The sequence below is a fragment of the Bombus terrestris genome, chromosome 3 (genome assembly GCF_910591885.1).
Source record: "Bombus terrestris chromosome 3, iyBomTerr1.2, whole genome shotgun sequence".
Classification (NCBI taxonomy): Eukaryota; Metazoa; Arthropoda; class Insecta; order Hymenoptera; family Apidae; genus Bombus; species Bombus terrestris.
Genome location: NC_063271.1, coordinates 8,360,674 through 8,371,705, shown reverse-complemented (window position 1 = coordinate 8,371,705; position 11,032 = coordinate 8,360,674). Strand labels below are relative to the sequence as shown.

General features: G+C 34.5%; 1 protein-coding gene across 2 annotated transcripts in view; it reads left to right on the top strand.

Annotated features, from left to right (window-relative positions):
• The first annotated feature begins 460 nt into the window (after window positions 1-460).
• Window positions 461-11,032, top strand: part of LOC100643758 (E3 ubiquitin-protein ligase MIB1) — a 341,778-nt gene continuing 331,206 nt past the window's right edge. The window contains exons 1-8 of one of the 2 annotated variants that reach the window (XM_020868431.2): window positions 461-674; window positions 1,482-1,829; window positions 1,915-2,115; window positions 2,237-2,356; window positions 2,441-2,770; window positions 2,869-3,016; window positions 3,097-3,338; window positions 3,486-3,683. In XM_020868431.2, the coding sequence (XP_020724090.1) occupies window positions 573-674; window positions 1,482-1,829; window positions 1,915-2,115; window positions 2,237-2,356; window positions 2,441-2,770; window positions 2,869-3,016; window positions 3,097-3,338; window positions 3,486-3,683 (1,689 nt within the window). In that variant the 5' untranslated portion in view covers window positions 461-572. The remainder of the gene's footprint in view (window positions 675-1,481; window positions 1,830-1,914; window positions 2,116-2,236; window positions 2,357-2,440; window positions 2,771-2,868; window positions 3,017-3,096; window positions 3,339-3,485; window positions 3,684-11,032) is intronic. The other variant, XM_048414702.1, reaches the window with a different exon arrangement.

The following is an 11,032-nucleotide window of genomic DNA, read 5'->3' as shown; positions in this document are numbered from 1 at the left end:
ATTCAATTTTTTGTGGTAAGTAAATGTTTAAATTTATAAGTGAGCATTAATTTTGCTTTAAATATTGCAATGTATCTTTTTGTTGATAATTAAATATATAGAAAATATGATATAAATCTTTAAACAATCAAAATAAAGCTCCGAAATTGTAAACATTAATGTTGCTCGGTTTTTATTTGAATAAAATTGGATTTACGATAATTGATTGGAAAATTCATCCAAATAAAGAATGATATTTTTCGTGATACATGTAGTATCATAAAATTCCCTAGATTTGCAACTTTGTTGCATGAAATATATTCAGCTGATGAAATGTATTCAGTATGATATACTATGATATATTCAGTTGATTCAACTTATATAGCAACAAAAGTTTAGATTATTATGTAATAATATTATAAAATAAATATTTTTAAGATCCGATGGATAAGTCGCATTCACATAAAAGGTTGGTATAACATGTTTTGACATTAGTTTAATATGGCGGTATTTTTTAGTGCTAGTGCATGGTAAGAGTATCGCGTTCTTTATTATTTTCGTGTTATTAATTGAAATTTTGTTGCCAATGAATTATGGAGGCTGGTGCGAGTACCGGTACTCGTACAACGCGATTTATGATGGAGGGTGTCGGAGCCCGAGTCATCCGTGGACCCGAATGGAAGTGGGGTAAACAGGTTAGTAAAGAGGTTAACTGGTTTTAATATAATTTTTAATTAAGATATTATATTACATTTGTGAAGGATGCTATTTTAAAGACAGGATTCACATTTTTCTATTTATATTTTCACATAACATATGATATACATTTTATTTTTTCATAATATTCCATGTCCTTTAAGGTTATTGCATTATACTTAATATTCGTTTAATTTATTGTTGGAAAACTTTTATGTATATGGAAGTGAGGAAGTGAGGTAAACATGTTAGTAAAGAGGTTAACTGGTTTTAATATAATTTTTAATTAAGATATTACATTACATTTGTGAAGGATGCTATTTTAAAGACAGGATTCACATTTTTCTATTTATATTTTCACATAACATATGATATACATTTTATTTTTTTATAATATTCCATGTCCGTTAAGGTTATTGCATCATACTTAATATTCGTTTAATTTATTGTTGGAAAGCTCTTATGTATATTTATTATGTTCTATGTATAGTTTATTAATATAGTTTTAGTAATTTACTTTATTAAAACGTTTTGTATAATTATGTTATATATGTATATAAGACCAAATATTTAGTTCTTATGTTATGATTTACTTTGTTTTGTATACATTATTTTCTTTTGTCGTAATTAATTTTCATGCACTTTAAACGATAAGAACTATTTTTAATTTGTCTTGTTTCTGTTTCAATAATCTTGAAAATTTTGTATTTCATTCTTTTTTGGGATATAAATAGACTTTTACTATTGAGTTTTTTCTATGTTTATGGTCATAAATATGTTTTAAGTATAATTTTTCAATATGACAGGATGGAGGAGAAGGTCATGTAGGAACTGTTAGAAATTTTGAATCTCCAGAAGAAGTAGTTGTTGTTTGGGATAATGGTACAGCAGCTAATTATCGCTGTTCTGGTGCATTTGATCTTCGAATTTTGGATTCAGCTCCGACTGGCGTAAAACATGATGGAACAATGTGTGATACGTGCAGACAACAACCAATTTTTGGAATTCGTTGGAAATGTGCAGAATGTGGGAATTATGACCTTTGTTCTATTTGTTATCACGGAGACAAGCATCACTTAAGACATAGATTTTATCGTATAGCAACACCTGGAAGTGAAAGAGTATTATTGGAGCCACGACGTAAAAGCAAAAAGGTATTAATTCACTTCTTTAAATGTTATATTAGTATCATCATCATTATAATAGTAATATAACTTATCTTTTTATATATGATGTTAGATTGCAATTCGTGGTATATTTCCTGGTGCCAGAGTTGTAAGAGGTGTTGATTGGCAGTGGGAAGATCAAGATGGTGGAAATGGTCGAAGAGGTAAAGTTAATGAAATTCAAGATTGGTCTGCAGCTAGTCCACGTTCGGCAGCCTATGTTATATGGGATAATGGTGCCAAAAATTTGTATCGCGTTGGTTTTGAAGGAATGGTTAGTTTAAAAGATAAATTATTAAGTACTATCATAAATCAGACGTAGCTATGTGAATTATAAGAGTAAGTATATATATTTAAAGAATAATATGGACAATTAGTGATTGTTAATGTTTCAGGCGGATTTAAAAGTTGTTAATGATGCTAAAGGCCAAACAGTTTACAGATATCATTTACCACTATTAGGTGAACAGGGTCCAGGTCGCACTGGCGCCCATGGATTACAAATTGGAGATCAGGTTATTGAATATCATGATTACTATAAAACAATATAATAAAATTTCTAAAAATAAAAGTAATAAATAAAGTTGTTTGTTTTGTAGGTTAATGTTGATTTAGAATTAGAAATCGTACAATCGTTACAACACGGGCATGGTGGTTGGACGGATGGTATGTTTGAGTGTCTTGGTACTACAGGGACTGTTGTTGGTATTGATGAAGATCACGATATTGTTGTGTCCTACCCAAGTGGAAATCGATGGACCTTCAACCCTGCTGTATTGACAAAAGTACAAATACCAGTCCCTGTTACTAGTTCAAGTTCTGACAACCAAACATTTGCGGTTGGTGATTTGGTACAAATATGTAACGATATAGAAAAAATAAAACGACTTCAACGAGGTCATGGTGAATGGGCTGAAGCAATGGCACCGGTACATTATATAAAATTCTCTAGAATATAGATTTTACAAAAATACAAATTAATTTTAAATAATATGTATAATATTGTATAATATTTATGTTTTTATAGACTATGGGAAAGATTGGTAGAGTTTTGCAAATTTATCACGATGGGGATTTAAAAGTAGAAGTTTGTAGTACATCTTGGACATATAATCCTCAAGCAGTTACCAAAGTTGCAAGTAGTGATGGTAGTGTACCAGGAAATAGCAGTGGGGGTATGTTTAAAATGTATTTAATTTATTTGCATCATTTCCTAAAATTTGGAAGAGAGATTAACATTTAAAAAATTTTTCAGAACGTCTATCAGCGTTGTTAAAAAAATTGTTTGAAACGCATGTTTCGAGCGATGTTAATGAAGAGTTAGTAAAAACTGCTGCGAATGGTGATGCAGTTAAATGCGAAGAATGTTTAAAGAGACCCGAAGCTGATGTGAATGGCGTATTTTCGGGTCATACTGCTTTACAAGCGGCAAGTCAAAATGGTCACCTAGAAGTCATTAAAATTCTCCTCCGTTATAAAGCAGATGTTGAAATTGAGGTAAGAAGAGAACTAAGGTTTTTAAATTTATTATTATTTTAAGAATAATCTATGCAATATATATATATATTACCATTGGAAAGTTATATATTTAAGGATACTTAATTATTAGGTATATTGAAAGTAAACGATTTATGATACATTTAGGATAAAGATGGAGATAGAGCTGTACATCATGCAGCATTCGGAGATGAACCGGGCGTAATGGCATTATTAGCTGGTGCTGGAGCTGATTTGAATGCTAGAAATAAAAGACGCCAAACTGCCCTCCACATCGCGGTTAATAAAGGACATGCCGGTGTAGTGCGCACGTTATTGGAGTTGGGATGCCACCCAAGTTTGCAGGTAAGTAATAATATGTATTTTTACATGTATATCCTTTCCAATATGTATATTTTTACACGCATTTCCTTTTCGATATATTTGTTCCTATATACATTTTCTTATGTATATAAGTTTAGTATAGGACTTTTAAATTTCTTTACGAAATTTTAATTGATTTAAAAGTAAAAATATTATTGAACACCGAACTTAATAGATTTAATATTATAATTGGAGAGATTAATATTAAATATTGTTAATACTTTTAATTAAATTTATATATTATAGTAGTGACTTATTGATTAATATAAGTCTCTTTTAGCTTTTGGAAATTACATTACTTGCACTATAATATATTAGTAAATCTATTGTTTCTTGTGTAATAATTTCGGTAAAATAAAGAAAATTAAAAATACAATATATTGATATTTTAATTCAATATATACACTTTTCTTATTAATATATATAGAGTGATTATTGGAGATACGTTGTATTTCTAGAATAGGATATACATAATATAGATATTGGGCAGTCATTCTTAATAATCACTCTTTATGATAGATTTACACAGTATTTTTATTTCGATGCTATTACATTTGAATAAATTGCAATCTCAAAAGTTTACTTATTATTTGATTTCTAATTTTTTTTCATTAAATTTCATTACAATATGGTATATACATTATATCTATAAAATTCTAATAAAAAAAGAGAATTGTAATTTTAGAAATATTTTAAGATGAATTATTTACGATTACGTTACTTCTCAGTGATTTATGACAATATGGATTCACTTTCCTTTCCTTATATTTAGCTTCTTATATACTTAAATTTTCATTCGATTGCTTATCTGTTAGTTTAAGCATTTCGAAAAGTTTTGATTCGTAGCTTTTTTGAATTTCAATCATAGTATAATTTTAATATCAAATTTTATTGCATTATTTCTTTTTCATTCATTATTTTTAATTACACAAATAGAACGTATTTCCACAATGTTTCCTTTAACATTAATGAATTTTCAATTTTATTATTATTATACATCAGAAGTTATCTATAAGTTCATTGTATTTTCTAGAATTTAGTATACGGACCTTGTGACTTGGTTTTTGATTACCTGCTCTTATTTTTGTTATGGTTTATTTGAATTTTAGGGAGTTGATATTATTGTTATCATATTATCTCGTTCTTCTATATGTTTTCGATACTGTTACTAATTAATAGCGAAATTTATCGCGTTACACTTATTTGTTTAAAATAGTGCAATTATTTTAAATCTAATTACGATAGGGTTTATAGCATTACATTATTATAATTTTATTTGCATTCGAGCAATAGAAACATTTCGCAAACTATTGACTAATTATTATTTAAAGTAAGTAAAACTAATGTTTAACATACATTTTTGTTAACAACTTCTGAAGCATAAAACGTTAACTTTTACGTTTATCTCACGATTAATTAAGAAAATATAATTCCTATTTATTTTATATAAGTAGTAATATATTGAATATCATGTAGATTACCTATGATTTATATAATTTACGGAAAAATAAATTTATGCTTTTACACACGAGCGATCATTATTTAAAATTTCAATAATATATACTTCTCATATTATTGAACCTATAAAAACATACATATACATATGTATGTGTTGTACGTGTTTCGTCATTGTTAATTCGAAAAATCTCTTACATATGGAACATTCAGTATGGTTATTTAATTTTTTATTCCGCTAGTGGGCAATTTCGCGTGTCTACTGCGAATTTTTCTACCTCGGCTTAATTACTCAGTCTCCGGAACCGTAAGGTCGTCGTTGTCATCACCGTCGTCGTCGTCGTCGTCATCGTCGTGCACGGACAGAGTTCCACGTACGAATGTGAATTAGTGTTAATTCACCTTTGTTACATGGGTATCTCCTCATTTGCAGGAGACTTAATTAATTCAGTTATCTGCCTGGAGGAAGCCTCGAATTCCACCTGCGTTACGAGTGTCGCAGGATTGTGTTTGAGAATACGTGTTGCGCATAATCAAGCCCCGCTCTCTGTACATTTGGTGTCCGGGCAATGGGGTATAACACAGAGAATTTCTATTTTCCTTCGAAACAATTCAAACCTGAAGACAACTGGGAGCGTTTTCTGCGATAAACAACACTTACGTGCTTGGAATACGCTCTCGAGGATCGACTTCCCCTTTTGTTTCTCGCATTTTTCCCCTCCCAGATAATACTGTCCTTTCTGCCTATCCCGAGCCACTATCATAACACGAAACGTTTTAAGAACTCGAAACGGAGGAAGGATACGCACGCTCGGTTTCAGATGAAGTTTTGGATAGAAGACGATTTTCGGACACCAAGTTACGCGGCTTTATACTTAAGAAGCTTGTACACTACCGCTTAAGAGTTTTCGGACGCTCGGTTATTTTCTTCGCGTCATATCTATTTTTGCGCTTACCAGGATTTATTAACGTCTCGTTTTAAGTCTAGCGCAATTCTCTTCAGATTTATAAAGGCTCTCGGTTTTAATCTTACCCTAGATCTTGTCCTGAATCTAATGTTGAAGCACGAGCCTTGCCGGGATTCAACGAGGTCTTGCTTAGAACTAATCTCGAACTCGCTTAGAACTTTAACTTATTTTCGTGTATCTGCGAGCTGAATGTACATTCCTGGATTCCATCTTAGCTTCTTGCACCGATCCACTCACATACAAGTACAAACTCTCTTCTTTAAGTGAATGATCAACGTAAGCTTGTATAAACTCCTCGATAATTTCAAACGAATATTTACGTGGTTTTGATATTTCAAAGAGTATTTTCTACCATATCGATCAAGTATCTGCGATAAAATGTAGCGGTATGTTCACTTAATATGTTATAATTTTAATCAGTTAGTAACTTTAACCATCGTTACAAAATTTTTGTTGAAAATCAATTCCAATATAGAGGGATGACATTACGAGGAGTTATAGCTTGCGAGTACTGCGCAGAAATAATTATTTTTCAGACTCTTTGATCATTCAAGAGTTTCCTTCGCGTTCGTATTCTTCTAAATTTTTAGAATCTTGGAAGTTAAGTCGTTGAGGCTCGAACCTCGTCGAGAGGATTCATTAAACGGGCATATTAGAGATTCTTTGAAACGCCAGCACACTAGCAATTACAATAAATTATTGCAAAACCTTGTGTTCGTATAACGCTCTTTTCACAGGTAAGGAAAGTAATTAAGAAAGTTAGGTAATGCGTCCTCTCATTTTCATAATCACCGCGCGAAATGGTATAAATTAACAGTAAACGTAAATCAAGGACGTTTTTAAGGGCTACGGGTTGATCAGTTAGCTGTGTACCGCTGCAATATACCAAGTTTATATAAGGCGTACGATTTTCTTTAAGAACTTGTTTACATCTCTCTGAAACAAGAACATTTTAAAGATCTTCTACTCGAAGTATCAAATTTTCCACCAGATCAGCCGAATTTTCACTCTCGAAGCTTTGAACGATCTAAATCATATAGTAAAAATATACGGAATTATTATTGTCATATGGGATTGAATGATTCCAACTAGTCGTCGAAGATAGAAAAGCGAAAAGATCCCAAGAAACGCGAGAAATTATTTTGGAAGCTTGCAAGAAAATTGTCTACCAAACGTATAATGTTGGCAAAAAAATAATGCTTACTTTTGTAATTTTATACTCTTATCCCTTGAAATTCTCTTTTCATGAATCTCACGTTCTTCTAACATGGGACTGAATTATTTTGAGTTGTGACGCTTTTGAAATACACGCGCCAGTTGCCAATGAAGTAAAATTAAGTAATTTCAAGTTGTATGTGCACTGTACGGTTGTCTGACGTATAACACGTTTATGTGAGATTTCTGCAAGCGTTCAAATACTTTGTACAGATGCGAATAGATCGATATCTTTTTCACCGACGAATGTTGTCGCATGATCGAATCGTTGCTTGGTTAATCGAAAAGTAGACAATCGTGATGCTAAAGGGGGTCATTATAATTTGTTAATGACGACTAATCGTTTCGTAGAAACCATATTTTGTCAACTCGATCTCTTGGACAGCGTGTTTCAACCATTTTATTTCACGAACACGATCAGCATTATTGCGCGCACTATAATTGAAGTCGATCGTGTCCGCTACGTTGATCAATACAGTTAAATAAATCTGGCGAATAAACCGTGGTAATCGGTATCGCCGCGTAATCGTACGAGCGAAACCGCATAGCCGATGTTTATGACGATTATTTTTTAACGATTTAATCTGGCCAATTAATAACGATCGTCCCATAAATTTGGAAATCCCACGAATGAAAGAGTAACCTCTACTCTATCTAGATCGTTCGTTCATTATCGTTAGACTGCGGATATTCGCGCGGAACTTTTACCAAAGAAATAGAATCTAGGCAGAGATTTCTTTCGCTCGTTAAATATTACAACCAGCGGCATACTTTGGGTATTTTATATATCTTTATATTATATGCATTCAATACGCCTGTTTGTAATTTTAAAATTCCCATAAACGTGAAAAAATCCGCCGTCTAATTATTCAGAAACGTTCGCGAATTTGCCAATGCATTACTATTGAAAATACGATCAATCCGAGTATAAAACGCGAACAGGTTTTGAGAGTATCGTCTTTGTATTCGGTCAACCGCGTGATCCGAAGGGGTTGGTAGGGGATGAAGTAAGAACGAGACACCCGGTAGCCCTTTGCTCCGTCGTGCGAATAATGCATTCAGTCGAGCTAGGAGACTTTGCGCCGCTGCGACGTCTTCTATCCGAGAAAATGGTTCGCAATTTCGACATGGGGCGAGGTAGGGGTTGGAAGAGTGGTGTGCCTATAGCCCGTATGGCCCCTATTACAAATCCAATACCCACCTAGCAGAATGGTATACGGCGTCTTTTTTCTCTTTCTTTTTTCGTCTTCTCTCTTCCTCTTCCTTTTCGTCTCTTTTCTCTGCTCGCTCAATCTATCTCACGACCGGCGTACCTGCTAGGCTAGAGCCGCATCCTGGTGCGATGCCGCTATAAAACATATTCGCTGACAGCGACAATATTCCCCTTGGTGCAGAGTCGACAGAAGTAACGCTCTTGGCTCATGGCGCGGCCTGAAAGAAAATGTCCGCTTCGTGCGGCCGATCGCGCTCGAGGAATATCGCTTGTGATCGGTCGAAAAGGGCTATGCCAAAGATAGATAATTCAACTGGCTGGGGAATTCGAGTCACGAGTGAAGCGTTACGCCCTTCTGCAGCGGCGATCGCCTCGTAAATCTTTAGATTATTGCCACTTTTGCTGATGAGTGATTTAGCGCACGCTACGAGAAACGTAACGCCGCCTGTTGTTTGCGGATTTCGAACGAATCTTCCGTTCCGGTTTATGGCTGATTTTCTGCGTCAGTCTTAGAACGCTTTGGCAGAAATTTGATAAATTCGTTACTGCCCTGTACGCTTTGCATAAGGAACAATGAACTTTCTGTACAAGGACGCAGAAAAACATCCAAATGTAACTTTCTATGGCTATCTTTGCGAGGCTTACGTCCTTGAACCGAAACTCATTCCAAACCTTTTCCAATTGCGTTACGTTAAAGAATTTCCTTTTATTCGTCAAGTGGCGTAGAAATTAGAAGATCGACGAAGACGCGTTTCGATTATATGAATTTTTATTTCAATTCTCGTTAAAATACTTGTTTTCATCTGCCAAAACGTATGCTATATTTTTCCGTGTAATCTTCGTATTGTAACCACTGCGAGTTGATACCACTAAACACGATCCTCATGAGAGAACAAACATGTTCATCGAGAGGAATACAGGAATTGCTAATTCGCTCTATCTGATTACGAATTTTACTTGCAACTATACGATCTAGTTACGGTGCAGTAATGGTGGGTGCAAGCGACGTCGTACCATGTTAGACAGGGTAGAGGTTGTTGTGGCCGGTTGCACGAGAGCTGGCTCGTTGATTAAGAGACAAGAATGCTTCAAAAACGTATCGTCACTGACGGTAAAAGACTTAACAATGGGGGACCATTTGTTGGTAAACGGGGGAAAAATATCGGTCCTTGAATCGCTGTGTAAAATGTTGGCTCTTAAAGCTCGTCTTACGACAGTGCCACGATAAATAAAGCGCCTTGATAGCTGCGATTTAGCTTAAATACAAATCAGCATCTATCTTCGTTTTAATAAACTGCTTGATAATTTCATGGAGAAGCAGGAAGACGATGACACAGAAAATATGGCCATTCTATATGTGTATATTTTATATCCTTTTTTTTGTTGCGTTATCATAAAATTTCATTAAACTGCTAGACTCGAGTGAGAAATTATTTACGTGCACGAAGACGAGACAGTAAACTCATCGTGTGAAGTGGATCGCGACATTTCCAGGATTACGGTATTATTTGTTCAACTAATTCCAACAAAATCCTAAAAGCCAGTTTACAGAGACGCGAGATACGTTATCCTGTAAAATACAAGAGTAAACAGGTATTTGGGAGATTGGTATTTTTCGGTATGAAAGGAGCGCGAGAGCTAAGAAATTGTAGCGAAGCATGTATTGTCGCGGCTTGTTTTAAATTTCACGCGTCCGCCCCTCTCAGAAATATGTTTACTCGCGAAACGCGTTCCTTAAGTTAACACGTACCATGCATGCGAAATATCTCGGCGCGCTTCCTGCAATCTTTATTCCGCCGCTATTAAGCATAATGTTCATCCAGAAAAGCGCTACTCAGATTCAGGGTTGCCAGACATTCATTTTGGTGTTACGGGGATATGTATGGGAACGAAGCGTAACCACGCGCTGTGCACCAAATCTCTCACCGTGCATTGGCTGCTCATCTTCTTTCGGAATAGAAAATAGGTTCAGCGTTAGATAAAGAGAAGCGACTCTGTTTGCCGGTCAATCCCTCGTGGACTTGGACAGAACGTTTTATATAAATACTTGAATAGATTGCTGACATAAACGGATTTAACACTTTGCTTTTGCAGAGAGATCCGCATCACACCCCAAAGGCGTATTCTTTTTCATTCTTTATGTAGTTTCGCAGAGGGCTTTCGCAGAATCTCGAGCCGCCCTCCTTGTAACCGTCAGATTCTTTGTAAAGTACTCTTTCTCAAAGGTTAGCATCAAACAAGCAAGACGTTTGAATAGCGCAACCAGGCGACGCGACGTTGCGTTGCGTTTCGTGTTTTATTAAGTTAACCCGAGGACAGAGAAGTTTTATGAAAGAAGCAAGAAAGTAAATAAGACGAGAGAATGGCTTTTCTTATTGTTTTCCTTTTTTACGTTTCGAGTTAACTACTTAGTTTATTCCGAGATGGCTCAAAGTGAAAAGGACCTGTTACATCTAAAGACGTTCGGTTGGCGAATTTTC